Here is a 24,747-nt window from a genome sequence, read left to right on the forward strand (position 1 = left end):
CAGCCTCTGGTGCAGCTGTTGTTCGACATTTTGTTAAATATATTTTGTCTTCTTTTGTCGGCTGGAGGGGATATCTTTTTTTTCCTCAGTTCCATTTTGGATAAAATAGCCTAAATTCGATGCACGGAACGACCTTCCGCGCATCCGTTCAGCACATCCTCGCAGTGACTAGGCCGCGAATCCCCGAGGTAAAGTTTTAATACTCACAGCTCCCATACTCGCCCCTCTGAGCCCACTCCCCGGAGACAGGGGCAGCAGGGTAGCATGGTGGTTAGCATAAATGCTTCACAGCTCCAGGGTCCCAGGTTCGATTCCCGGCTGGGTCACTGTCTGTGTGGAGTCTGCACGTCCTCCCCCTGTGTGCGTGGGTTTCCTCCGGGTGCTCCGGTTTCCTCCCACAGTCCAAAGATGTGCGGGTTAGGTGGATTGGCCATGCTAAATTGCCCGTAGTGTCCTAATAAAAGTAAGGTTAAGGGGGGGTTGTTGGGTTACGGGTATAGGGTGAGTTTGAGTAGGGTGATCATGGCTCGGCACAACATTGAGGGCCGAAGGGCCTGTTCTGTGCTGTACTGTTCTATGTTCTATGTAAGGTTTTTATACTCACAGCTCCGATACTCCACCCCTCTGAGCCCACTCCCCGGAGACTAGGCCGCGAATCCCCGAGGTAAGGGTTTTATACTATCAGCACTGATATTCCGCCTCTCCGCGGCGTCTCCCTGGAGACTAGGCCGTGAATCCCCGAGATAAGGTTTTTATACTCACAGCACTGATATTCCGCCTCTCCGCAGCGTCTCCCTGGAGACTAGACTTCGAAACCCCGAGGTAAGGTTTTTAAAACTCTCAGCTCCCATACCCGCCCCTCCGAGTCCTCTCCCTGGAGACTAGGCCGTGAATCCCCGAGGTAAGATTTTAACACTCACAGCTCCGACAGACTTGGGGCTTTTCCCAGTAACTTCATACTTGTGACAATAAAAGGTTTATTATTATTATTTTTATTATTATTATTATGCCCCTTCGAGGCTGCTTCCTGGAGACTAGGCCGTGAATACCCGAGGTAAGGTTTTAATACTCACAGCAACCGATTCTCCGCCCCTCCTCGTCCGCTCCCTGGAGATGAGGTATAGGGAATAGGTATTGAAGACTAGGTATTGGGGAATGAGAGAGGAAAGAATGTTCCATAGAAAATCGAATTGTCTGTTCTGAATTTCTATCCTGTGCTGACTGTGATGATTTTTGTAAGTTGTTTTTCCAGAATGTTAGAAGAGGAGGGATTAAAGACGGAAATCTCAATCCTCACCTCTCAGTCTTCCAGAGCCACTCGATTCATCGGGGCCTGAATATCATCAGCCTTTGGTCCAGAAGGAGGAATGTTTGCCCGATCTGCGAACATCAAACAATTTTAAACATCAGTGTGACTGGAAAAGCACCGAGACACACAGACCCGAGTGAGAGTGTTCCAGAGCACTGACTGTGGAAAGAGCTTTAACCAGTTACACAGCCTGAAAAAAACATCACCCCATTCACAGCGGGGAGAGACCGGACACGTGTTCTGTGTGTGGACGAGGCTTCAACTGATTGTCCGACCTGGAGAGACAAGAGGAGACCCAAAGCATGGAGAAACGGTGGAAATGTGGGGATTGTGGGAAGGGATACAGAGCCCCATCTGAGCTGGAGATTCATCGACGCATTCACACTGGGGAGAGGCCATTCACCTGCTCTGTGTGTGGGAAGGGATTTGCTGTGTTTTCCACCCTGAAGTCACACCAGCGAGTTCACACTGGGGAGAGGCCATTCACCTGCCCTCAGTGTGGGATCGGATTCAGTAAATCATCCGTTCTGCGGGCACATCAACAGGTCCACACTGGAGAGAAGCCATTCACCTGCTCTCAGTGTGGGAAGGGATTCAGTTATTCAACCAACCTGAAGATACACCAGAGGGTTCACACTGGGGAGAGGCCGTTCAGCTGCTCTCAGTGTGGGAAGGGATTCACTCAATTATCCAGCCTGCGGATTCACCAGCGAGTTCACACTGGAGAGAGGCCGTTCACCTGCTCTCTGTGTGGGAAGGGATTTGCTGTGTTATCCACCCTGAAGTCACACCAGCGGGTTCACACTGGGGAGTGGCCATTCACCTGCCCTCAGTGTGGGATGGGATTCAGTAAACCATCCACCCTGCGGACACACCAGCGAGTTCACACTGGGGAGAAGCCATTCACCTGCTCCCAGTGTGGAAAGGGTTTCAGTAATTCATCCCACGTGCGGACACACCAGCGAGTTCACACTGGGGAAAGGCCGTTCATCTGCTCTCAGTGTGGGAAAGGATTCACTGAGTTATCCAGCCTGCGGAGACACCAACGAATTCATACTGGGGAGAGGTCGTTCACCTGCTCCCAGTGTGGGAAGGGATTCAGATATTCATCCACCCTGCGGAGACACCAACGAATTCACACTGGGGAGAGGCTGTACACCTGCTCCCAGTGTGGGAAGGGTTTCCATGTTTCATCTAAACTAGTGAAACACCAGCGAATTCACACTGAGGAGCGACCATTCACCTGCTCTGTATGCGGGAAGGGATTCACTGAGCAATCCATACTGAAGAGCCACCAGCGAGTTCACACTGGGGAGAGGCCATACACCTGCTCTGAGTGTGGGAAGGGATTCACTGAGTTATCCATTCTAAAGAAACATCAGCGAGTTCACACTGGGGAAAAGCTTTCACCTGCTCTGAGTGTGGGAAGGGATTTGCTCGGTTATACAAGCTGAAGTCACACCAGCGAGTTCACAATGGATGGGGGCCGTTCACCTGCTCTCAGTGTGGGAAGGGATTTTGTGATTCATTGCACCTGCTGACACACCAGCGAGTTCACAAGTGATGTCAGGGGTTGGATTCTGCTGTTATTGCTGCTGTTAATCACTTCCAGGACTGAACCATGTTCATTCTGACACTTGGTGAAGTGGGAGGGTTGGACTTTCTGTTGGACTGGTCAGTCTCACAACTTTGTCTCCAGTGGGCTGATGCTGTTTGAGCTTTGTTGCAAATACCTGGTTCTAAATTTCGCAAGAATCACAGATTGAAAGAGTATTTGGAAGTTTGAAGATATTTAGTTCCCATTTCTGTTTGCAACTCCCAAAGCATGCCACATTGCCATGGAGATGGGCCCTGGTGGTTACATGTTTTATTTTGTTTAATTTATTTGGGTGTTCCTCACAGTAGAAAACTATCAGGGTGTGAGGGGCAAGTTGTCTAAGGTGGACTGGAAACTGATGGAAAACAGGGAATAGCTAATATTTAAGTAATTATTGCATATTTTCAAGGGAATCGGTTCACTTGGTTGGCTGGTTCATGATGTGGAACAACGGCAACAACATGGGTTCAACTCCCGTACCGGCTGAGGTTATCCATGAAAGCCCCACCTCCTCAATATTGCCCCTCGCCTGAGGTGTGGTGACCCTCAGGTTAAATCACCACCAGTCAGCTCTCTCTCTCTCTCAAAGAGGAAAGCAGCCTATGGTCCTCTGGGACTTCGGCGACTTTCACATAATTACAACAAATATAGATTAAGGAACAAAATTACAGCACGAAAAATGCAACCATGGCTAACCAGAAAAGTTAAAGATTCCATTAGATCAAAGGAAGAGGCTCTTAAAGTGGCCAAAATAGCAGTAAACCTGAGGATTGGGAACTTGTTTTAGAATTCAGCAAAGGAGGACCAAGAAACTGATGAAGAGAAAATAGAATATGAGAGCAAACTGGGGAGAAACATAAAAACCGACTGGAAAAGCTCCTATAGGTTTGTGAAAAGGAAAAGATTAGCAAAGACCAATGTGGGTCCATTCCAGGCAGAGACAGGAGAGTTTATAATGGGGAATATGGAAATGGCAGAGAAACTAAACAATGTGTGTCTGTCTTCACAGAGGAAGATGTAGAAATTATCTCAAACACCCACGGGTACCAAGGCACAAGCGAACACTAGTGAAATAGATTAGTATTAGTGAAAATGCAGTACTGGAGAAATTAATGTGGTTGAAAGTTAATAAATCCCCAGAAGCTGATGCTCTACATCCCAGAGTGTTGAAAGAGGCGGCTGTAGAGATAGTGGATACATTGGTGATCATCTTTCAAAATTCTATAGATTCTGGAATGTTTCCTGCAGATTGGAAGGTGGTAAATGTAACCCCACTATTTAAGGAGGGAGAGAGAAAACAGGGAACCACAGACCCATTAGTCTGACATCAGTAGGAGGGAAAATGCTACAATCTATTATAAAGGATGTGATAACATACGGATTGGGAGCAGGAGTAGGCCACTCGGCCCCTCGAGCCTGCTCCACCATTCAATAAATTCACGGCTGATCTGATTGTAACCTCAACTCCACATTCCCGCTGACCCCCGATAACCTTTCACCCCTTGCTTATCAAGAATCGATCCAGCTCTGCCTTCAAAATATTCAAAGACTCTGCTTCCACTGCCCTTTGAGGAAGAGAGTTCCAAAGACTAACAACCCTCAGAGAGAAAAAAGTTCTCCTCTGTCTTAAATGGACAAGTTGTTACTGTTAAAGTGACTCCAATTTCCAGATTCTCCCACAAGAGGAAACATCCTTTCCACATCGACCCTGTTGAGGCCCCTCAGCATCTTATACGGTTCAATCAAGTCACCAAAACTCCATCGGACACAAGCCCAGCCTGTCCAATCATTCCTCATAAGACCAGCCTCCAATTCCAGGTATGAGTCCAGTAAACCTTCTCTGAACTGCTTCCAACACATTGACATCATTCCTTAAATGAGAGCAATACTGTACACAGTGCTCCAGATGTGGTCTCACCAATGTCCTGTATAACTGAAGCATAACCTCCCTACTTTTGTATTCAATTCCCCCACAATAAACAATAACATTCTATTAGCTTTCCTTTTTAGTTTAAATGTTTTTATTGGGTTTCATTCATGATATACTTACAAATGTACGCACTGAGAAAAAAACAGCAAGTAAAAAAAAAGAATAATTTCATAACATAGCAGAAAAGGGGGTCTTTTCTCTCCCTCCCCCATCTCTCTTTTTTAATAAATTTAGAGTACCCAATTATTATTTTTTTCCAATTAAGGGGCAATTTAGCGTCTTCAATCCACCTACCCTGCAAATCTTTGGGTTGTGGGGGCGAAACGCGCGCAAACACAGAGAGAATGTGCAAACTCCACACAGTGACCCAGGCTGGGATTGAACCCGGGTCCTCGGCGCCGCAGTCCCAGTGCTACCCATCTCTTTTTTTTAGACAAAACAAGCAAAACAAAACCGGGTGGAAGGGGCACCTGGGCGGTGCCCCTGATATCACTTGCATCTCTTGGTCGTTTTTGTTTTTTGTTTTTGTCCGTTTGCCTCAGCTTCGTCCGCCTGTCGTTCCTTCTTCCTGTTCCTTCTTTCTCTCTTTCGCCTTGCAGTGCTTGTTGTGGTCGTTGTCGTTTCCTGCGCTCTCTCCCCAGTTTGTGTTCCCTCCTCTTTCCTATCTTCTTGCTCCCCTCTGTTGATCTCCTCTCAACCTCCCTCCCTCCCCTCCCCTCCCCTCCCCCACCTCCCAACCCCTTCTTCTTGGCTACTCCCCTTTCTTTCCTGTTGTGTTTGGCTACTCCTTCCCTCTCTTCTATCATGTCCTGGCTATTTTCCCTGGCTCTTGGCTACCTGTTTATTTGTTTGTTGGCTACACAAAAATCTTGGAACAGTCGGGTGAATGGTTTCCACGTTTTGAGGAAGCCCTCTTCCGACCCACGGATGGCGAATTTGATTTTCTCCAGTCGGAGAAATTCTAGTAGGTTCGGACCGCCAGTCTGCAGCTTTGGGTGGTGCTGCTGACCGCCAGCCGAGCAGGATTCTCCGGCGAGCAATTAGAGAGGCAAAGGCATCCGCCCTCCTCCCCGTGAAGAGATCTGGCTGGTCTGAAACCCCGAAGACCACCACTTTCGGGCATGGCTCCATCCTCATCCCCACCACTTTGGACATTACCTCAAAGAAGGCTGTCCAGTACCCAGCAAGCCTGGGACAAGACCAGAAGATGTAGGCCTGGTTGGCCGGGCCTCCTTGGCACCGTTCACATCTGTCCTCCACCTCCGGGAAGAACCAACTCATTCAGGTTCTTGGTAAGTGGGATTGATGTACCACTTTTAGTTGCATTGGGGTCTATTAGCTTTCCTAATTACTTGCTGTTCCTGTATACTCGCCTTTTGTGATTCATGCTCTTGGACATCCAGATCCCTCTGAATCTCACCATTTAGATAATACGCTTTTTAAATTCTTTCTACCAAAACGGACAATTTCACATTTTCCCACGTTATACTCCACATGGTAGATTTTTTCCCACTCACTTAACCTATCTATATCACTTTGTTGTCTTATGTCCTCTTCACAATTTACTTTCCGACCTATCTTTGTATCATTGGAACTTGGGGCAGGAGTTGGCCATTCAGCCCGTCGAGCCTGCTCCACCATTCAATACGACCATGGCTGATCACCCACTTCAATGCCTTTTCCCCCACACTATAAAGAAACATAAAGAAATGTCTCCTCCGAGACCCGTCCTAAGTGGCTTCCCTCTTATTTTGAAATTGTGTCTCCTGGTTCTAGACTCCCCAACCCGGGGAAACATCTCACCTGCACCTCCCCAACATCCACAAATCAAACCTCCACCCCGGCCTCTGCTCTCGTCCAAAACTCCAATCAGTGGGGCGCATGGTCTGAAATAACGATCCCCACATACTCTGCCCCCTTCACCCCAACCAAAATCCCTTCACTCACTACAAAATAATCAATCCTTGAATACATCTTCCCCCTGGGTTATGAAAGTATCATGGATCCACCATTCCCATCCTCTCCATAAACCCCCCCAGCTCCCTTGTCATTCGTACTCTACCCATCGACCTGGGGCCCGACCTATCCACCCTCGGCTCCAAGACACTGTTAAAATTTCCTCCCATGGTCAACTGGTACGTGGCCAAATCCGGGATTGCTGCCAGCAACCCCCTCATAAAACCCACATCATCCCAATTTGGGGCATACACATTAACCAACACTACCGGTGCCCCTTCCAATACCCCACTCACAATCACATATCTCCCACCTGGATCCCTTACCTCCTTTGCACTCACAAATCCCATTTTTTTTTGCCACTCCCCTCGATTTCGAATCAAACCCTGAGTGAAAAACCTGCCCGACCCACCCCTTACTTAACCTAACCTGGTCCTTCACCTGGAGGTGTGTCTCCTGCAGAAAGGCCATCCCCGCTTTCAAGCTCCTGGGGTGCGCGAACACATGCGACCTTTTAACCGGGCCCATTCGGTCCCCGGACGTTCCACGATACCAGCCTTACCGGAGGCTTGCGCCTCCAATCCCCTCGACCGTCCGTCATCTTCCCCACTTAACTCCCAACCACTTAATTTCACCCGACACTTAGCCCATCCCAAATGGCCCCCTTCTCCGCCCCTGACCATGTCATCCCTCACCCCCTGCCACGTCACAACAACTTCCTCCGCCTCCCCCTCTCGGCCTTCTCCCCCGCCACCTCACTTCCGTACACCAGCATCATCTGCTCGTGTGACAGCCCCTGCCCAAAGGCAGACCCCCCCTCCCACTCCTCAGCTCAAGGAAGAAGGCTCCCTATTAATCTTGAGCTCCCCCACCCAAACAAACACTCTTCCTGAACTCCAGGCCGCCCCCCCCAAAAGCAAACAAACAAATGCCGAACACAAACAATCCCGTAAAACAGGGGGGGAGGGTTGGGAACATCCATCCCCACATAAACCTTTCACCCCTTACAATCCCAACAGTAAACAACAAACCTCAAAAAGGACCCCCTCCAAATCGGAGGGGACGAAAATCCCCCAATCCGGACCCCCATTTCAGACATGCTCCTAACTATTATGAAGTGCCAGCGCCTCGTTCCCAAACATTGTCTGCTGAGTTCTCCCCCGGTTTATGGTCCTTAATGAAATCTGCAGCCGCTTCTGGGTTTTGAAATAATACTCCCGGCCTCCGAACGTCACCCATAATTTCACCAGGTAGAGCATCCCAAACGTGAACTGCCACAGGTACAGCACCGCCTTGGCCTTGTTTAACCCTGCCCGCCGCTTTGCCAACTCGGCTCTGATGTCCTGATAAATATGGACCTTATTCCCCTCCCAGTCGCAGGTATGCTTCCCCCTGGCCCAACACAAAATCTTCTTTCTCCACAAATTTGTGGAGTCTCGCGATCACCGTCCGCAGTGGCTCCCCAGCTCAAGGCTTCTGCCTCAGGCAGCACGGTGGCACAGTGAATAGCATTGTGGCTTCACAGCTCCAGAGTCCCAGGTTCGATTCCGGCTTGGGTCACTGCCTGTGCGGAGTCTGCACGTTCTCCCCGTGTGTGCGTGGGTTTCCTCCGGGTGCTCCGGTTTCCTCCCACAGTCCAAAGACGTGCAAGTTAGGTGGATTGGCCATGATCAATTGCCCTTAGTGTCTAAAACGTTGAGGAGGGGTTATTGGGTTATGGGGATAGGGTGGAAGTGAGGGCATAAGTGGGTCGGTGCAGACTCGATGGGCCAAATGGCCTCCTTCTGCACTGTATGTTCTATGTAATCTATATAACTGATGCGCTTGGTCCACTTCAAGCACCTTACCCGGCACCCCTTCTCCCACCAGCATCTCTGAGACGTACCTCGTGGCACTCACACCTTCCACTCCTTCAGGCAGGCCCACTATTCGCAGGTTCTGCCTTCTCAAGGTATTCTCCTGCTCCTCCACCTTTGCCCTCAACATTTTACACAGGTCCCCAAGGAGTCGCACCTCCATCTCCAGAGCCACATGATCGCTGTGGTCCAAGATCACTCCTTCGATCTCCCGAATGTTCGACCCCTGTGATGCGCAATCAATAACGACTGAAACGAAGGAGTAGTCCGAATTGAAGGCTTTAATCAACAAGATGTTTCCCCAGCATCTCGAGTACAGAAAGAAGGATGGCTGCTGGGGAACACGGGTTCTTATACCCTGCCTCATTGGGCGGAGCTACCTTACATCTCGACCAATGAAATGCAAACACTTGGGCCAATGAGCAGCGCGCCTTCTCCACCAATGGTAGCGCACACTCCTAGGTACGTAGTACCTCTAGTCATACTACCACACCCTGCACTTCCCAATACCCCTCCACTCGTTCCATCAAACTCTTCAGGGGTGCCACAGCTCCTTTGATGGCCTTTGAGTGATCCTCCCACATTTCATTCCTCTGCTCCCGGAATTCCTCCTTAATAAAAGCCATCAACTGCTCCACCTGGGGCCTTTCACCTCACAGTAGCCCTTCCCCCGCAGCTATCCTTACACTGACTGTTGCAGCACAGGTTTCCTCTAACTCTTTGGCCAAGTCTTTCACCGTCTTCTGCCAGGTTTGGTAACCAGCGCACAAACTACTCCTCCAACCTTCACCTACGCCTTTTCATCAAAATTCCACCCAATATCTGTCATGATATGCAAACACGCAACCAATGAACACTCAGAAAGGACACAACCAATGGGCAGTCAGGACACTCAGAGGTGGCATCACTACAAGGGGGCATGACATAAACACTATAAAAGGGATGAGGCACTCATACCTTGCCTCTTTCCACAGACAGACATCTAGAGAGTTAGACAGGGTTGATCAGCAGTATCACACCCCAGCACGTGGCTTAGAGCAAGCTGGTACAGTTAGACTGAGTTACTACAGTTAGATTAGCAGAGAGTCGAACTCATTTGAGAACTGCGTTAATAATTCAATAAACACGTTGAACTCATTTCAGAGTCTGGAGCATCCTTTAGTTAAGACTGCATCAAGTAGCAGCCTGTGTTATCTGAAGCAGCCTAACACAACATGATACCAGGAGTGACTGTTCAATCTATTTAGTTCAACTCAGCAAGATCTGTGACAACCAGCACCTGAATACAAGCACAACGGACAAGATTCAGGCTCCTCATCAGCTCAGGACCACCGGCAATCTTAGTGCCAACTGGCGATCATTCAAGCAGAAATTTCAACTATACGTGGAAGCATCCGACCTCAGTGGCGCGACTGATGCTCGGAAGATTTTGGAGTCCACTCTGATCCTCTGTGAGAGCAATTGTTGAAAATCAAGCACATGACCCTGCCAGTTGCGATTGAAACGTGTACTGTGCATGAGCACTCTAAAAATCGCTATTCACAGTACAAAGCAGCAGAAAGTGAAAAACAAGCCTCACGGTAGCATGGTGGTTAGCATCAATGCTTCACAGCTCCAGGGTCTCAGGTTCGATTCCCGGCTGGGTCACTGTCTGTGTGGAGTCTGCACGTCCTCCCTGTGTGTGCGTGGGTTTCCTCTGGGTGCTCCGGTTTCCTCCCACAGTCCAAAGATGTGCGGGTTAGGTGGATTGGCCATGATAAATTGCCCTTAGTCCAAAATTTCCCTTAGGGTTACGGGTATACGGGTTACGTTGGTTTAATTAGGGTGATCATTGCTCGGCACAACATCGAGGGCCGAAGGGCCTGTTCTGTGCTGTACTGTTCTATGTTCTAAGCCTCCCACGAGGTGGAGAGTGTTCAGGCCATCTCCCGGATGCACATTGACGAAAGCCGCCATTTTGCGTGCTCTTCCTGGGGCCCGACGCATGCGCAATGCGATCGGAAACACAAAGTGGCCGGGAACCGCACTGCGCAGGTGCAAACGTCCGAGAACCGCACCGCGCATGCGCAGCGATGCACTGAGCGTCATGATGCCGATGTCATGACGTGAGCAAACTGCGGCACCCCCATTTTTTAAAAAACCTGCCCTACAAGAGGCAAACGCTATTTAAACTGTGGTAAACCAAACCACTATGCAGCCCTGTGCTGATTTGCACCACCAGACAGGAGCCAGCGCTCCCAATTCCGACAGCAGCACATCAGAAATGTGCAACACCGAATGCATGACTCTGATCCAGGCAGTGCGACGGATCCAGATGATGACTACCTGGACAACACTTACCGCGTGGGCATTATTGCAAAGTACGAATACGCCATACCGGACACATCGCGAGTCCAATCAATCCTGGCCGTGGATTCCGAGGACGAAAGACATGCAGTGATGAAGGTCAACCATTACCCCATCCAGTTCAAACTGGACACAGGTGCCTCCGCCAACCTGATTTTGCAGGTGGACTTCAAGAGAATCAAGAAGCCCTCCACAATCCTTCCAGCTGCCTGCAAACACCTGGACTACAATGAAAACGCAATCAAGGCACTGGGGTCCTGCCATCTGCAGGTGTTTAGCCGACACACACACACAAGCTTACGCTTCGAGATTGTTAAACCAGACAGGACGTCCCTGCTAGGTGCGCACCCCTGCAAGCAACTGAACCTCATTCAAAGGGTCTGCACCACAACGCTGTCCCATTCGGATCTTCAGGCCAGCATCGACGACATCCTAACCCAGTACCCAGATGTATTTAGTGGGATGGGCACGCTGCCGTACGAGTACAAGATTCCACTGTGGCCTGATGCCAAGCCAGTGGTCCACGCACCACGATGTGTCCCTGCTCCACTGAGAGAGCGCCTGAAGTCAGAGCTCACGAGTCTTCAACAAAATGGCATCATCTCCAAGGTCACTGAACCAACCGACTGGGTCAGCTCGATGGTGTGCGTAAAGAAGCCTTTGGGGGACCTACGCATCTGCATTGACCCCAAAGATCTAAACAAAAACATTATGCGGGAACATTATCCCATCCCGAAGAGGGAAGAAATCATGAGTGAGATGGCACACGCGCGCTTCTTCACAAAATTGTACGCATCCCAAGGATTTTGGCAAATCCAACTTGAAGAATCCAGCAGAAGGCTCTGCACCTTCAACATGCCTTTTGGCAGATTCTGCTACAACCGAATGCCACTTGGCATCATTTCGGCATCAGAGATTTTCCATCGCATTATGGAACAGATGATGGAGGGAATAGAAGGGGTTCGTGTCTATGTTGACGATATCAGAGGGACATGTGTCGCGACTCAAGAAAGTATTCCGACGCATACATGAACATGGCCTCAAGCTAAACAGGTCCAAGTGCTGTTTTGGGACATCCACGCTGAAGTTCCTGGGCGATCAGATTTCGCAACACTGTGTGCGCCCGGACACAGACAAAATTAAAGCCATCGAGGCAATGAAAGTCCCCGAGGACAAGAAGGCAGTACTGTGCTCCCTGGGAATGGTCAATTTCCTTGGCAAGTTCATCCCGAATTTGGCCACACGCACCACGGCCCAACACAACCTGGTGAAAAAATCAACCGCCTTTGAGTGGAAGGCGGAACACCGAACAGAGTGGCTGGAGCTGAAAGCCAAGCTCACCACTTCACCAGTCCTGGCATTCTTTGACCCAGACCTAGAGACCAAGATATCTACAGATGCGAGTCAGAAGTGGGGCAGTGTTGCTTCAAAGAGACGACACTTCATCTTAGGTACCAGTAGCATACGCGTCACGGGCAATGACACCCACTGAGACCAGATATGCGCAGATTGAGAAGGAGTGTTTAGGTCTTCTCACCGGCATCCTCAAATTTCATGATTATGTCTACGGCTTGCCAACCTTTACTGTTGAGACGGATCATAGGCCTCTGGCCCACATCATCCCAAAAGGACCTGAACGACATGACGCCTCGTTTGCAGAGAATTCTGCTCAAACTCCGGAGGTAAGATTTCAATCTGGTGTACATACCTGGCAAGGAGTTCATCATCGCCGATGCATTGTCCCGCTCCGTCAACTCACCCAGTGAACCACTGGAGATCATCCAGCATATTGAATTGCAGGTACAACTGTGTGCAAGCACTCTCCCGGCAACAGATGAGAAGATCGTTCTCATCCGAGAAGAGACGGCCAAAGAACCCCCTGTTGCAGCGAGTCATCCGCAACCTCAGCAATGGCTGGCAGAAAGGGCAAGGGTGACCTTGTGAATTGCGCTTTCACGTATCTGATCGTCAGTCCAGAAGTAAAACACTCGAACACGTCAGTAACGAATATTCGTTTATTTACGGCCGGGACAAATCTCTAAGCAGTCGGGTAACCACCTTCGAGAAGTGCCAAAGTCCAAAATATGGACTGTCTCTTTATACAATCACAGCTTAGAGGTGGTCCCTTTAAATTCCTAGATACACCTATGATTTGGCAAGGATCCAGAACATGTACATATATGGAATTATTCTTCGAGGTCGGGAGGTTATTTTTGACATAATCATTAGCACAAGTCACTATCAATATTAATACAAAGGTTTTTGTATCCCATGGCCATATGGCTCAACTCACTCCAAAGACAGTCCCCCTTACATTTCAATGTTTATTTGTTCCAACTGGTCAAACGAGCTTAATTATGTTATCTCTGCAATAAAGTAACGGTTCCCATTCATTCCATTCTTTGCCTTTTTGACCTCTCTGCTTTTACAGATACGGGTCAGAACATTAATTAGTACCAATGCCACACTCCCTATATTCCATCCCATAACCTTCTGACATCTTTGCTTTTACAGATACGGTCAGACACACTCCCTTTATTTCATCCCTTGACCTGTTGACATCTCGTTCACAGAGCTTTTCAGAACTGTTATATTAACCCTATCAGCGAAGTTCCAAATGAAATCCACTTCTACATTCCCCCCTTTGATCATTCCTTGATCACATAACACTCAGGATACTTTAGATGGAAATGAGAGCGAGGCGGAGGTACTCCTCCTCTACTAGGCTCCGGCAGGATGCCACTTCCTCATATAGGTCAGGGGTAGGTGGAACCAGTGTTTCTTTTTCGTCTAGGGTGGATCTCTGAAGCATCTGTGGTAATGCAGTGGCACCCAAACGGTTGCATAGGCATTTCACACCAGTAGCTATGATACAGAGCAACAAACAGATGGTAACGAAGATAATGAGCCCATGGAATAGGTAAGTGGCCCAAGAATTGGACCACATCCAGCTCCACCAGTCAGCCTGACCGGCGAGTCGCAAGCGCTGTACTCCATCTCTGATATGGGTTACCAGACGCGTGATATTCTCTGAACTGTCTGGAATATAACCCATGCAGCCGTCTGTTCGATCGAGAAAGGAACAGAGATCAAGGGAACGCCTCCATGGGCATGGGTCGGGACCTGTGTACATACCCAGCAAGAGGAGACACCCACTTTCTTAGCATAGACATAGGACATAAACAGAAATGAATTCGCCGTTACATGGTGCGTTGCCCGCTTCCTTCTGGAAGGCGAGTAGGGGTGAGTAGTCCTTGATGGTAAAATTTGTACCCTGTCCTTATCAATGCACCGGTGGTTCCACCTGCATGTGCGGCGATCGTAGATCAGAACCATGTACGTAGTCAGGAATCGGGGCTTCTGGTCGTCGGGATGAACGGTGGTCGGGCAGTTTTTGATAGCGGTGGTGATCCATCGGAGATCTGTCGTTGTTCCACATCGTGGGGTTCCTTCTCGGCACAGGGGTGGACGTCGGCTTCCATACGGGCATCTCCTTCTTCCGGATGCAGCGAGAGAGAGCAGGGTGGCGAGTATTTTGACGGTGAAGAGGGACTTCATCCTGGTACTCGTGTTCCTATGACTTAAAGGAAAAGTTTAGAACATCATGGATACTTAATTAACTTACAATGGTGCATATGTACCCATGCGTTCCGGCCCTCCACTTTTACTGCAGTGGGGGTAGTGAGTAGAACCTGTAGGGGACCCTCCCATCGAGGTTCCAAACCCTTACGTGTCCAATTTCGAATTAGGACATAATCCCCAGGGTTGATGGAGACGTCATGAGTAATGGAGGGGACTTCTTCCTGGGTGGCACGAACTCGGGAGTGTAATCCTTTCAAAATTCTAGTTAGTGTTAATATATAATTAGCCATCTCGGTAGTCATGTAATGGAATTGAACATTCCGTGGAACACTGCTGTCCCAAGGCGTTCGAAAGGGTCTGCCATATAGTATTTCTGCTGGGCTTAGGCGAGTTTTTCCTGCGGGAGTGGCACGTAGCTGGAAGAGTGCTAAAGGCAGGAGTTTGAGCCAAGTGGCCCCAGTGTCTGCTTGTAGTTTAGCGAGTTTAGTCTTTAGAGTCTGATTAGCCCTTTCCACCACTCCAGCGGCTTGTGGTCTGTAGGCACAATGAAACTGTTGCTTTATTCCTAGCAGAGCACAGAATTCCTTATTGATTTGACCTATGAAGTGGGGACCATTGTCAGAGCTCAGCCGGGCTGGAATTCCAAATCGCGGAACAATTTCTCGCATTAACACCTTAACTACTGTCGAGGCCTTGTTATCCGTAGTCGGGTAGGCCTCGATCCATTTGCTAAAAGTGTCCACAATGACTAACACATATTTATAGCATTGACATCTTTCCAACTCAATGTAATCCATTTGCAGGGTCTCAAATGGACCCTCAGGTAAGGGGGTTGTGCCAGGATCACAGGGGACGGCCTTACCGGGGTTGTGCTGTTGACAGATTAGGCACCGACTGCTAATTTGTTGGGCCATTTCTTGCAGTCGTGGGTGCCACCAGCTTTTTAACAATATGTCCCCTGTGGCACGAGCTCCACAGTGAGTTGCAAAGTGTACACATTCGGTCACCCAGGCTGCTAATGCATCGGTCATACATGTTTGTCCTACCGGGGTGACCCACAGCTTATTTTCGATATCATATATACATCCTAAGTTTTTCCACATATTTACAGCAGTTGCAGGAGCGTCCTCCTGCATTTGGATTATGTCAGCAATGGTTGGCATAGGTTTTTCAGAGGGGGACTTTCCCGAGGGGGTTTTAGTCTGCCTCATCATTCTAGGCACCATTAGTTTGCCAGATTTAGAAATTTCTTTTGCCTTCTCGTCCGCTCTCCTGTTGCCCGTTTCCACCAGTCCTGTGCCTTTTGTATGCGCTGCGCATTTTATCACCGCTATCTTGTCTGGGAGCATAAGGGCCTGCAATAACTGGGTTACTAACTGCTGGTGTGAGATGGGTGTACCAGCGGAGGTTAGAAATCCTCTGTTTTTCCATAATTGCCCGAAATCATGTACTACCCCGAAGGCGTATCGGGAATCTGTATAAATATTAACCTTCCTCCCCTGTGCCAATATGCATGCTCGTATTAACGCAAACAATTCTGCCTGTTGGGCAGAAAAGGGAACTTCAAATGCTGCTGCTTCTACTACGTCACCGTCTTGATCGATGATTGCATAGCCAGATTGTCTATCCCCCCCTTTCGCCGACGGAAGAACTTCCATCGGTGAAAAAGGAACAATCTGCACTTGGGAGGGGTATATCGGAGAGGTCGTCTCGAACCGAGGAGACTTCCTGCAACAGTTGCAGACAGTCATGAGTTGGGTCGAGCATGTCTGTGGGAGGATGCGTCAAAAAGTTAGCAGGGTTGATAGTGGTGCAGTGGGCAAACTGGACCTTTGGGTTATTAAGGAGAGCAATCTCATATCTATTCTGACGAGCCATCGTGAGATGCTGAGTCTGTAGCTGTCCCAAAAGGGCCGTAACAGAATGGGAACTATAGACAGTGATATCTTGTTGGAGGGTAATATTAGCAGCCGATTGCAGGCTGTTGTAGATAGCTGCAAGAGTTTGGGTACAGATAGGATAGCCAAGGGCCACCGGATCGAGTTTAGAGGAGTAGTATGCAACCGGGCGACAGCGGTCGCCGTGGCGTTGGGTCAGGACAGCTGTGGCGCAGTCGGCAAGGACTGTGCAATAGAGCTGAAAAGGGCGATCATATAAGGGTCGACCAAGGGCAGGGGCCTGGAGGAGTGCCTCCTTGAGGCGGTTCTGCTAGTGACTGTTTGTGATCAGCGGGCACTAGGACCCTGCGGAGCCATGCAGTGTCAATTTCAACGCAGCAGTTTCGAAACTGCCCAGCACAAATTCTTTATCTGTTTATTCTGAGACCAATGTAGTTCTGAACATACTGAGTTACTCATAATACTGATCACATTCCAGGGGCGGTGGCGGAGGTGGCTGTGGGGGCTGTGGAGGCTGTGGAGGCTGTGGGGGCTTCTGACGTCCCCTGCAATTGAACAGATGTTCCTCATCCCCATCGTCCCCCTCCTCCCAACCTTGCTTCGCATTGCTGACCGGCGCCGGGGTAGGAGTAGCATTCTTACGTTCTTTATATTCTTTACATTCCCTTTCTAAGACCTCTACTGTTTTAACAATTCCCCCTTCAGTGAGGCCAATACCCAATTTTGAGGCATTTTCCTGCCAGCTAGCCAGTATAGATGCATCTTTCACTGACTGACAGTATTCCCTCCACAAGGCAATTAATTTCTTTGCGGTGGGTTCTTGATAATACAGAAAAATGTGTCATTTGAAACATGAAAGTCTGGCAATATCTGGTTTGAGAGGGTACAGGGAAAGATCCCACAAAAGGTTAATAGCAGCTGCAAAGAGCAGGGTTATAAAATGCAGATTCTTGCTCACAATCAGGTCTCAGCAGAAACAATGGCTCACACCTTCATGGAATGTAACTATCTCAGAAAGCATCTGAAAAAGCATGGATGAGAGTTTCAATTGCATTAAGTGATGAATGTTTAAAACAGGCAAGTCTTTCAAGTCACAACCAAGTTAAATTTTAGCATACAGCTAAGGGCAAAGTTTCACACCTTAATTGAAATAAACTCTCTTAGTAAACAGCTGGAAAGAATGGAAGATGCTCAGTCGAATTTAGTGTCAATTTCAGGGGTAAAATTCTACGAACATCAAGTTAATTAAAAGAAAATTGGAGATGACCTGGCTACGAGAAACATCATTTAAGTCAAAATCAAAGGCAAAGTTATGAACTGGGGACAATTGGAAAATTAAACGATTTGAAACCACAGAAATAAAAGTTAACTATTGAAACAAAAGCATTTTTTAAATCAAATCTGAGAGGAGACGATATGCCTGAAATGAATAATTAGTTGTAGTAAGATGTTTACATCAAAGATACTTTTAAACTATCAAAGTGAAACAAGCCCATATACAATACAGTCGTTAAAACTTAATAACTCTTCGAAAGAGAATATAAACCCAGGGAGCAGAAGCACCAGCACTCTGCAACAGCAACAGGAGAGAGAGAGAGAGAGAGAGAGAGACAGCCTGCTGGAGAAAGACAAGGAAAGCAGCCGAGTTTAAACAGCTAATTCAACTCAAGAAGACCAGATTTTAAGTGGTTATTAGCTTACTTTACTTCCTTAATAACACAGGACCCAGGACACCAATGCTATTAAGGGGTAAGTAGGTAAAATTCTTCAGTGAAGGTATGGGTTACACCGGGGGATAGGCTCCGAGAACCCCGCCCGTAACTTCCAGAGAACGCTGCCTGGAATCACGGCGGCAGTCCCGTCCGGAGCCCACAGCCCGTTAACCGTCCCCTAGCAATCCTGAGAACCCCGCCCGTAACTCCAGCGAACGCTGCCTGGAATCACGGCGGCTCCTCAGGCTGCCTCTAGCAGTCCTGGCAACCCCGCCCGTAACTCCAGCGAACGCTGCCTGGAATCACGGCGGCAGTCCCAGGCTGCCCACAGCCCGTTAACCGTCCCCTAGCAATCCTGAGAACCCCGCCCGTAACTCCAGCGAACGCTGCCTGGAATCACGGCGGCTCCTCAGGCTGCCCCTAGCAGTCCTGGCGCTGATCGACGGCATCCTGCTCAGGCTGGACAGGATAGTCACCCCGCTACGTCTCCAGAGCATAGTTTCTGTCTTTTATTTCTTCTGAACATGCCATTTATGAATAGAAAATGGAATGTTGTAATGTGTATCTTGCTACTTGAACTTTAGCACACCAATCACCTTTATGGATTTATTTTCTGTGTTCAGTAGGAATTGCTGTATTAGTTTAAGTTTGTGTATCTCCTATACTTTCAGTTATTTGTATTTAAGTAACTTGCTTCAGGCATCAGCAGTCACCAAGAAGTTACACATAACACTTGAGATGTATTAGTTAGGACGATGAGCCTGACGAACATCAATCATGAGGAAATGACACCACATATCCTCTTATTACAAGTGCGTAGACACACTGTATCCAAACAGGCACCATAGTATGACGACTAGGGGATTTTCACAGTAACTTCATTGCAGTGTTAATGTAAGCCTGCTTATGACACTAAAAAGACTTATTATTACCTTGTGTTGCCTTGCTATATTAGTGCAGAAGCTAGAAACATAATACAACAGCAGGAAATAGCAATCGCTTCTCAGCCTTTTGGCTAAGATGAAGAAATGATTCAACTCAAGGTGAGATGCAATGCCTTTTCTTGTCAGCTTGGATCTTGTATATCTCTCTTCTGGAGACCATGAAATGGATTCAATTTGAATTGTTTTTTGGAGCAAGCATTGAGATGGATTAGGGGCTTGCCCTGTCCACATTACATTGGCTTTGTAACTTTTAAGGATGGGAGTTAAAAAAAAAATTAAAAATAAACAAACTGATGTGACTGAAATCCTGGGCAACTAATTAGGAGGTCATGGGAAGTGACATCAACAAGATGCCCATGTTAATGGGAAGTGACATCAGCAAATTGACCAAAATCCTTCATTGACCAATCAGACATTGATTCTGCACCATTTAACTAATTAGGGACTGATCATTTGCTGCTTGGGCCAATCAGAACTGCAAGATACGACCAATGCACAGAGGTAGTTGCTAGAAAGGGTTAATGAGCTACAATTCTCTGGAGCTCGGTGCACAACACAACATGAATTAAGAGGATAGACTTCAGTCCACAGAACAAGAGACATCGCCACAGTCACCCAGAAGTCGAGAGCTGGTGATCCAGAGTGAAAGGACTGATCCACTGCCTTGGTTGAGTATTGTGATTTTGTAGTTATAAATTAATTTAATAAATTCCGTGACAACATTCTTGTACCCGGAATGGTCTGTAATTAGTCAGGAGCTGCAGGTTCCTTTTAAGTAACTTTTACAACACATTCTGACGTGTAATTGATTTGAGTATTATAATTGAGATTGGAGCCAAACCCAGATCTTACAATAGGATCGAATTTCACATTCCGTTTGTGTAACCTGCACTAACAGTGATGGCTTTTTTAAACTCCGTTTGCAGGATATTAGAAGGGGAGGATTTACATACAGAAATTTCACACCACACATCACATCTGACAGAGTCACTTGATTCATGGGAGCTGAATATCATTGACCTTTGAATCCAGAAGGAGAAATGTTTGTTCTTCTGCTGAAAGAGATGTTTAAACATCACTGAGTGTACAGACACGGAGACATGTTCATGCGAGGCATCCCAACAAACAATCTATTTTGTATTCTTGAGCTCACCCAAAGATGGAAATTTCAGCACACATTTCTCCACCTTGTATGTTTTAAATGTTTTGTTCAAAGATGTGTGGGTTAGGTGGATTGGCCATGTTAACTTGCCCTTAGTGTCCAAAAAAGGTTAGATGGGATTACTGGGTTACGGGGATAGGGTGGAGGTGTGGGCTTAAGTTGGGTGCTCTTTCCAAGGGTCGGTGCAGCCTCGATGGGCCGAATAGCCTCCTTCTGCACTGTGAATTCTATGATTCACTTGTTAAATGTCCTCGATCTTTGGACATTTCATTACAGAACTCAGCTCGAAGACATCAAAACCTGTATCCGGCCCTGTCTGTGTGCCCAGCCAATCCAATTGGCCAATTCAACTTTGCAGCTGCTCAGTCCCAGCTTTGGAAACATCTTCATTTTTCTGTGAGGCCCCGACCCCATTGACTGTGACAAGGTTCATACCGTCTCCCTGAGATTGTTGATGTAAAGTCATGTCAGACCCACACTGCCCGATTTCCAATCCAATTTATTTAAAGGTCTGAGAAGTCTGACTCCAACCTTAAATGTTGTTCTGATCCTGTCAGTAACATTGTTTTGGAACTCACTAGTACCACCACATAGGCAGCCATCAACATGCATCATAAAGATGCCCGAGAGTTTCCTGCCATGGTACCAATAAAGCACGGCAGCTTCTGCCTTCAGGTGGAGACAACCCAACTTTAACAAAACTGATCTAACTGAGAAGTACCATACACTCTGAAACATCGTTCAAAACGTAGACAAACTTATTTAACTTCTAAAGTCTTCCGTCGACATTTGGCATCTTCTTAGGAGGCTGCATAAACACTGCCCCCTGGAGGTGATCCCCCCCGGGACAATCGCAGCTTTTATGCAGGTACATTAGCAACATTTAAGAGGCATCTGGATGGGTACATGAATCGGGAGGAAATAGAGGGATGTGGACCGAGTACGGGCAGAAGATTTTGTTTTAGTTATGGCATCATGATCGGCACAGGCTGGGAGGGCTGAAGGGCCTGTTCCTGTGCTGTACTTCTCTTTGTTCTTTGGTAAAATCTTTCCTAAAGTGTGGGGCCCATATATCGGGTTCCGGCCCAGAGGGGTAGAATTGAAAAGCAAGGAGGCTATGTTCAGCTTGTTTAGAGCCAGGGTTAGACTACACTGGGAGCACTGTCAACATTCGTCATCTCCATTTAGAAAAAGGAAATAGAGGCACTGGAGAAGGTGCAACAAAGATTCATAATATACAGAACTGAGAGCATTTCACCCTCAGGAAAGGCTGGGGCTGCTTTTCTCTAGAAAAGAGAAGACTGAAGGATGACCTGATGGAAATCTTTAAGACGATGAAGGGGTTCAATAATCCAATCGGAATTTGATGAGAAACCTCTTTACCCAGCGAGTGGTGAGAATGTGGAACTCACTCCCACAGTGAGTGGTTGAGGTGAACAGCATGAATACATTGAAGGGGAAGCTAGAAACAGACATGAGGGAGAAAGGAATAGAAGGAGATGCTGATGGGCGGAGATGAAGAGGGGTGGGTGGAGGCTCATGTGGAGCATCAATACTGACAGAGACCAATTGAGCCGACTGGCCTGGCCGTGTGCTGTAGACTCAATGGAACAGAGACAAATGTATTTAATTTAGATTTACCTGTAGTGGAGGGAAAACACTACTCTACAGGATAAAATAAATGTCCTTCATTAGCTTTTGTGGATCATTTCAGTGGAAATGTGCTCTCTCAGGCTCAAAGAGCATCAGCCCACTGGAAGCAAAGTCACGAGGCCGGCCAGAATATACCCATTGTATAGAACCTTGGTTAGACCGCAGCTGGAGTAATGTGTGCAGTTTTATTGTCCTTACCTGAGGGAAGATATTATTACGAGAGAGGGGGTGCAATCAAGGTTCACCAGACCTCTTCCAGGGATGGCAGGACTGTCTTATAAAAAGAGAGATTGGGAAACTGCGTCTCTATTCACGGAAATGTGGTTGAAGGAGGGACAGGTTTGGCAACTCAGCAACCCAGGATATATAATCTTCAGGCAAGACAGAGTTGGGAATAAAAGAGGAGGAGGCATGGCGTTATTAGTTAAGGAGTCAGTTATTGCAGTAAGGAGAGATGATATCTTGGAGGAGGCATCAAATGAAGCTTTGTTGGTAGAGCGAAGGAACAAAAGATGGAAGCCACATTGCTGGGTGTTTATTATAGTCCCCTAGATAGTCAGCGGGAAATTGAGGAGCAAATATGTGCGCATTTCGCAGAGCTGACTACAAATAACAATAGGGTAATTATATTAGGTGATTTCAACTTTCCCAACATTAACTGGGATAGTCACAATGTTAAGGGCTGACATGGAATGGAGTTCTTAAAACGTATACAGGAGAACCATTTAGCTCAATATGTATAGGGTCCAACAAGGGATGGTGCAGTGCTGGACCTAATTCTGGGGAATGAAACCGGACAGGTGAAATGAAATGAAATGAAAATTGCTTATTGTCACAAGTAGGCTTCGATGAGTTACTGTGAAAAGCCCCTAGTCGCCACATTCCAGCAGCTGTTCGAGGAGGCTGGTACGGGAATTGAACCGTGCTGCTGGCCTGCTTTAAAAGCCAGCAATTTAGTCCAGTGCGCTAAACCAGCTCCTTAGGTTGATGGGGGAGCATTTTGGTGATAGCGACCACAACACGGTGCAATTTAAGTTTGTTATGGACAAAGAAATGGACAAGTTGCAAAAAGAGGTTGTGGATTGGGGGCGGGCGGATTTTCGTAAAATAAGGCAGGATCTGGTCAAGGTAGACTGGGAAGGGTTATTGGTGGGAACATCTGCTGAAGAGCAGTGGGGGACGTTCAAAAAGGAAATGGAGAGGGTACAGGTTGAACATGTTCTCTCTGGAGTAATAGGAATGAGTAACAATCCCAGAGAACCATGGATGACCACAGATATTCAGAATATGCTGAGAAGGACAAGAGAGTATTTTAGCAAGTACAAAGAGAGCAACTCAGCGAAGGCAGTAGTGGAGCACAGAAAGTTCAGGGTGGAGTTTAAGAAAGCAATTAGGAGAACAAAGAGGGGATATGAGAAAGCTCTGGCTGGTAAAAGTAAGGAAAAACCCAAAGACATTCTATCAGTATATCAATGGAAAGAGGAAAACCGGGGAAACAGTAGGGTCCATTTGGGATCAGCAGGGAAATCTGTGGGTGGAGCTAGAGGACATTGGTAGGGTGTTGAACAAATTCTTCACATCTGTCTTCACCCAAAGGAATGAGGAGGTAGATATGGAACTCGGGGAGAGATTGTGAGATTCTTGAGGTATTGTCACAGGCTGTGACAAGGTATTGGAGATGTTGGCAGGCTTAAAAGTGGACAAACCTCGAGGTCGGGATGAATTGTGTCCCAGAATGCCGTGAGAAGTGAAGTAGGAGATTGCAGGGTTTCTGACCCAAATGTTTAATTCCTCTCTTGCCTCGGGCCAGAGAACTGTTAGGTGGATTGGCCATGCTAAATTGCCCGTAGTGTAAGGTTAATGGAGGGATTGTTGGTATACGGGTTACGTGGGTTTAAGTAGGGTGATCATTGCTCGGCACAACATCGAGGGCCGAAGGGCCTGTTCTGTGCTGTACTGTTCTATGTTCTAACTGGAGAGCAGCTAATGTGGTCCCACTATTTAAGAAAGGTTGTCGAGGCAGCATGGTGGAGCAGTGGTTAGCATTGCTGCCTCACTGCGCTAAGGACCCAGGTTCGCTCCCGGTTCTGACACGTTTTCCCCGTGTTTGCGTGGGTTCCACCCCACAACCCAAAGATGTGCAGCGTGGGTGGATTGGCCATGCTAAATTGCCCCTTAATTGGAAAAAAATGAATAGGGGTACTCTAAATATTAAAAAAAAGAAAGGTTGTAGAGATAAGATAAGCAGGGAACTACAGACCAGTGAGTCTCACATCAGTGGTAGGGAAACTATTGGAGAAAATTATGAAGGAGTATATCTATCTCCACTTGGAGAAGTAAGGTTTGATCAGGAATAGTCAGCATGGCTTTGTCAGAGGGAGGTCATGCCGAACAAATTTGATTGAATTCTTTTGAGCATGTGACTAGTTGTGTAGATGAGGGTAGTGCAGTTGATGTAGTTTACATGGATGTAGTAGGGGCAGCACGGTAGCATTGTGGATAGCACAATCGCTTCGCAGCTCCAGGGTCCCAGGTTCGATTCCGGCTTGGGTCACTGTCTGTGCGGAGTCTGCACATCCTCCCCGTGTGTGCGTGGGTTTCCTCCGGGTGCTCCGGTTTCCTCCCACAGTCCAAAGATGTGCAGGTTAGGTGGATTGGCCATGATAAATTGCCCTTTGTGTCCAAAATTGCCCTTAATGTTGGGTGGGGTTCTGGGTTATGGGGATAGGGTGGAGTTATTGACCTGGGTAGGGTGCTCTTTCCAAGAGCTGGTGCAGACTCGATGGGCTGAATGGCCTTCTC

At 47.7% G+C, this 24,747-nt stretch overlaps 1 protein-coding gene across 1 annotated transcript in view; it reads left to right on the top strand.

The window, feature by feature from the left end:
* Nucleotides 1-501: 501 nt before the first annotated feature.
* LOC119951527 (oocyte zinc finger protein XlCOF6-like) overlaps nucleotides 502-24,747 on the top strand; it is a 94,426-nt gene continuing 70,180 nt past the window's right edge. The window contains exon 1 of the mRNA XM_038774727.1: nucleotides 502-2,706. Within this exon, the coding sequence (XP_038630655.1) occupies nucleotides 1,612-2,706 (1,095 nt within the window). The 5' untranslated portion in view covers nucleotides 502-1,611. The remainder of the gene's footprint in view (nucleotides 2,707-24,747) is intronic.

The sequence above is a fragment of the Scyliorhinus canicula genome, chromosome 17, assembly GCF_902713615.1.
Source record: "Scyliorhinus canicula chromosome 17, sScyCan1.1, whole genome shotgun sequence".
NCBI classification, from domain to species: domain Eukaryota; kingdom Metazoa; phylum Chordata; class Chondrichthyes; order Carcharhiniformes; family Scyliorhinidae; genus Scyliorhinus; species Scyliorhinus canicula.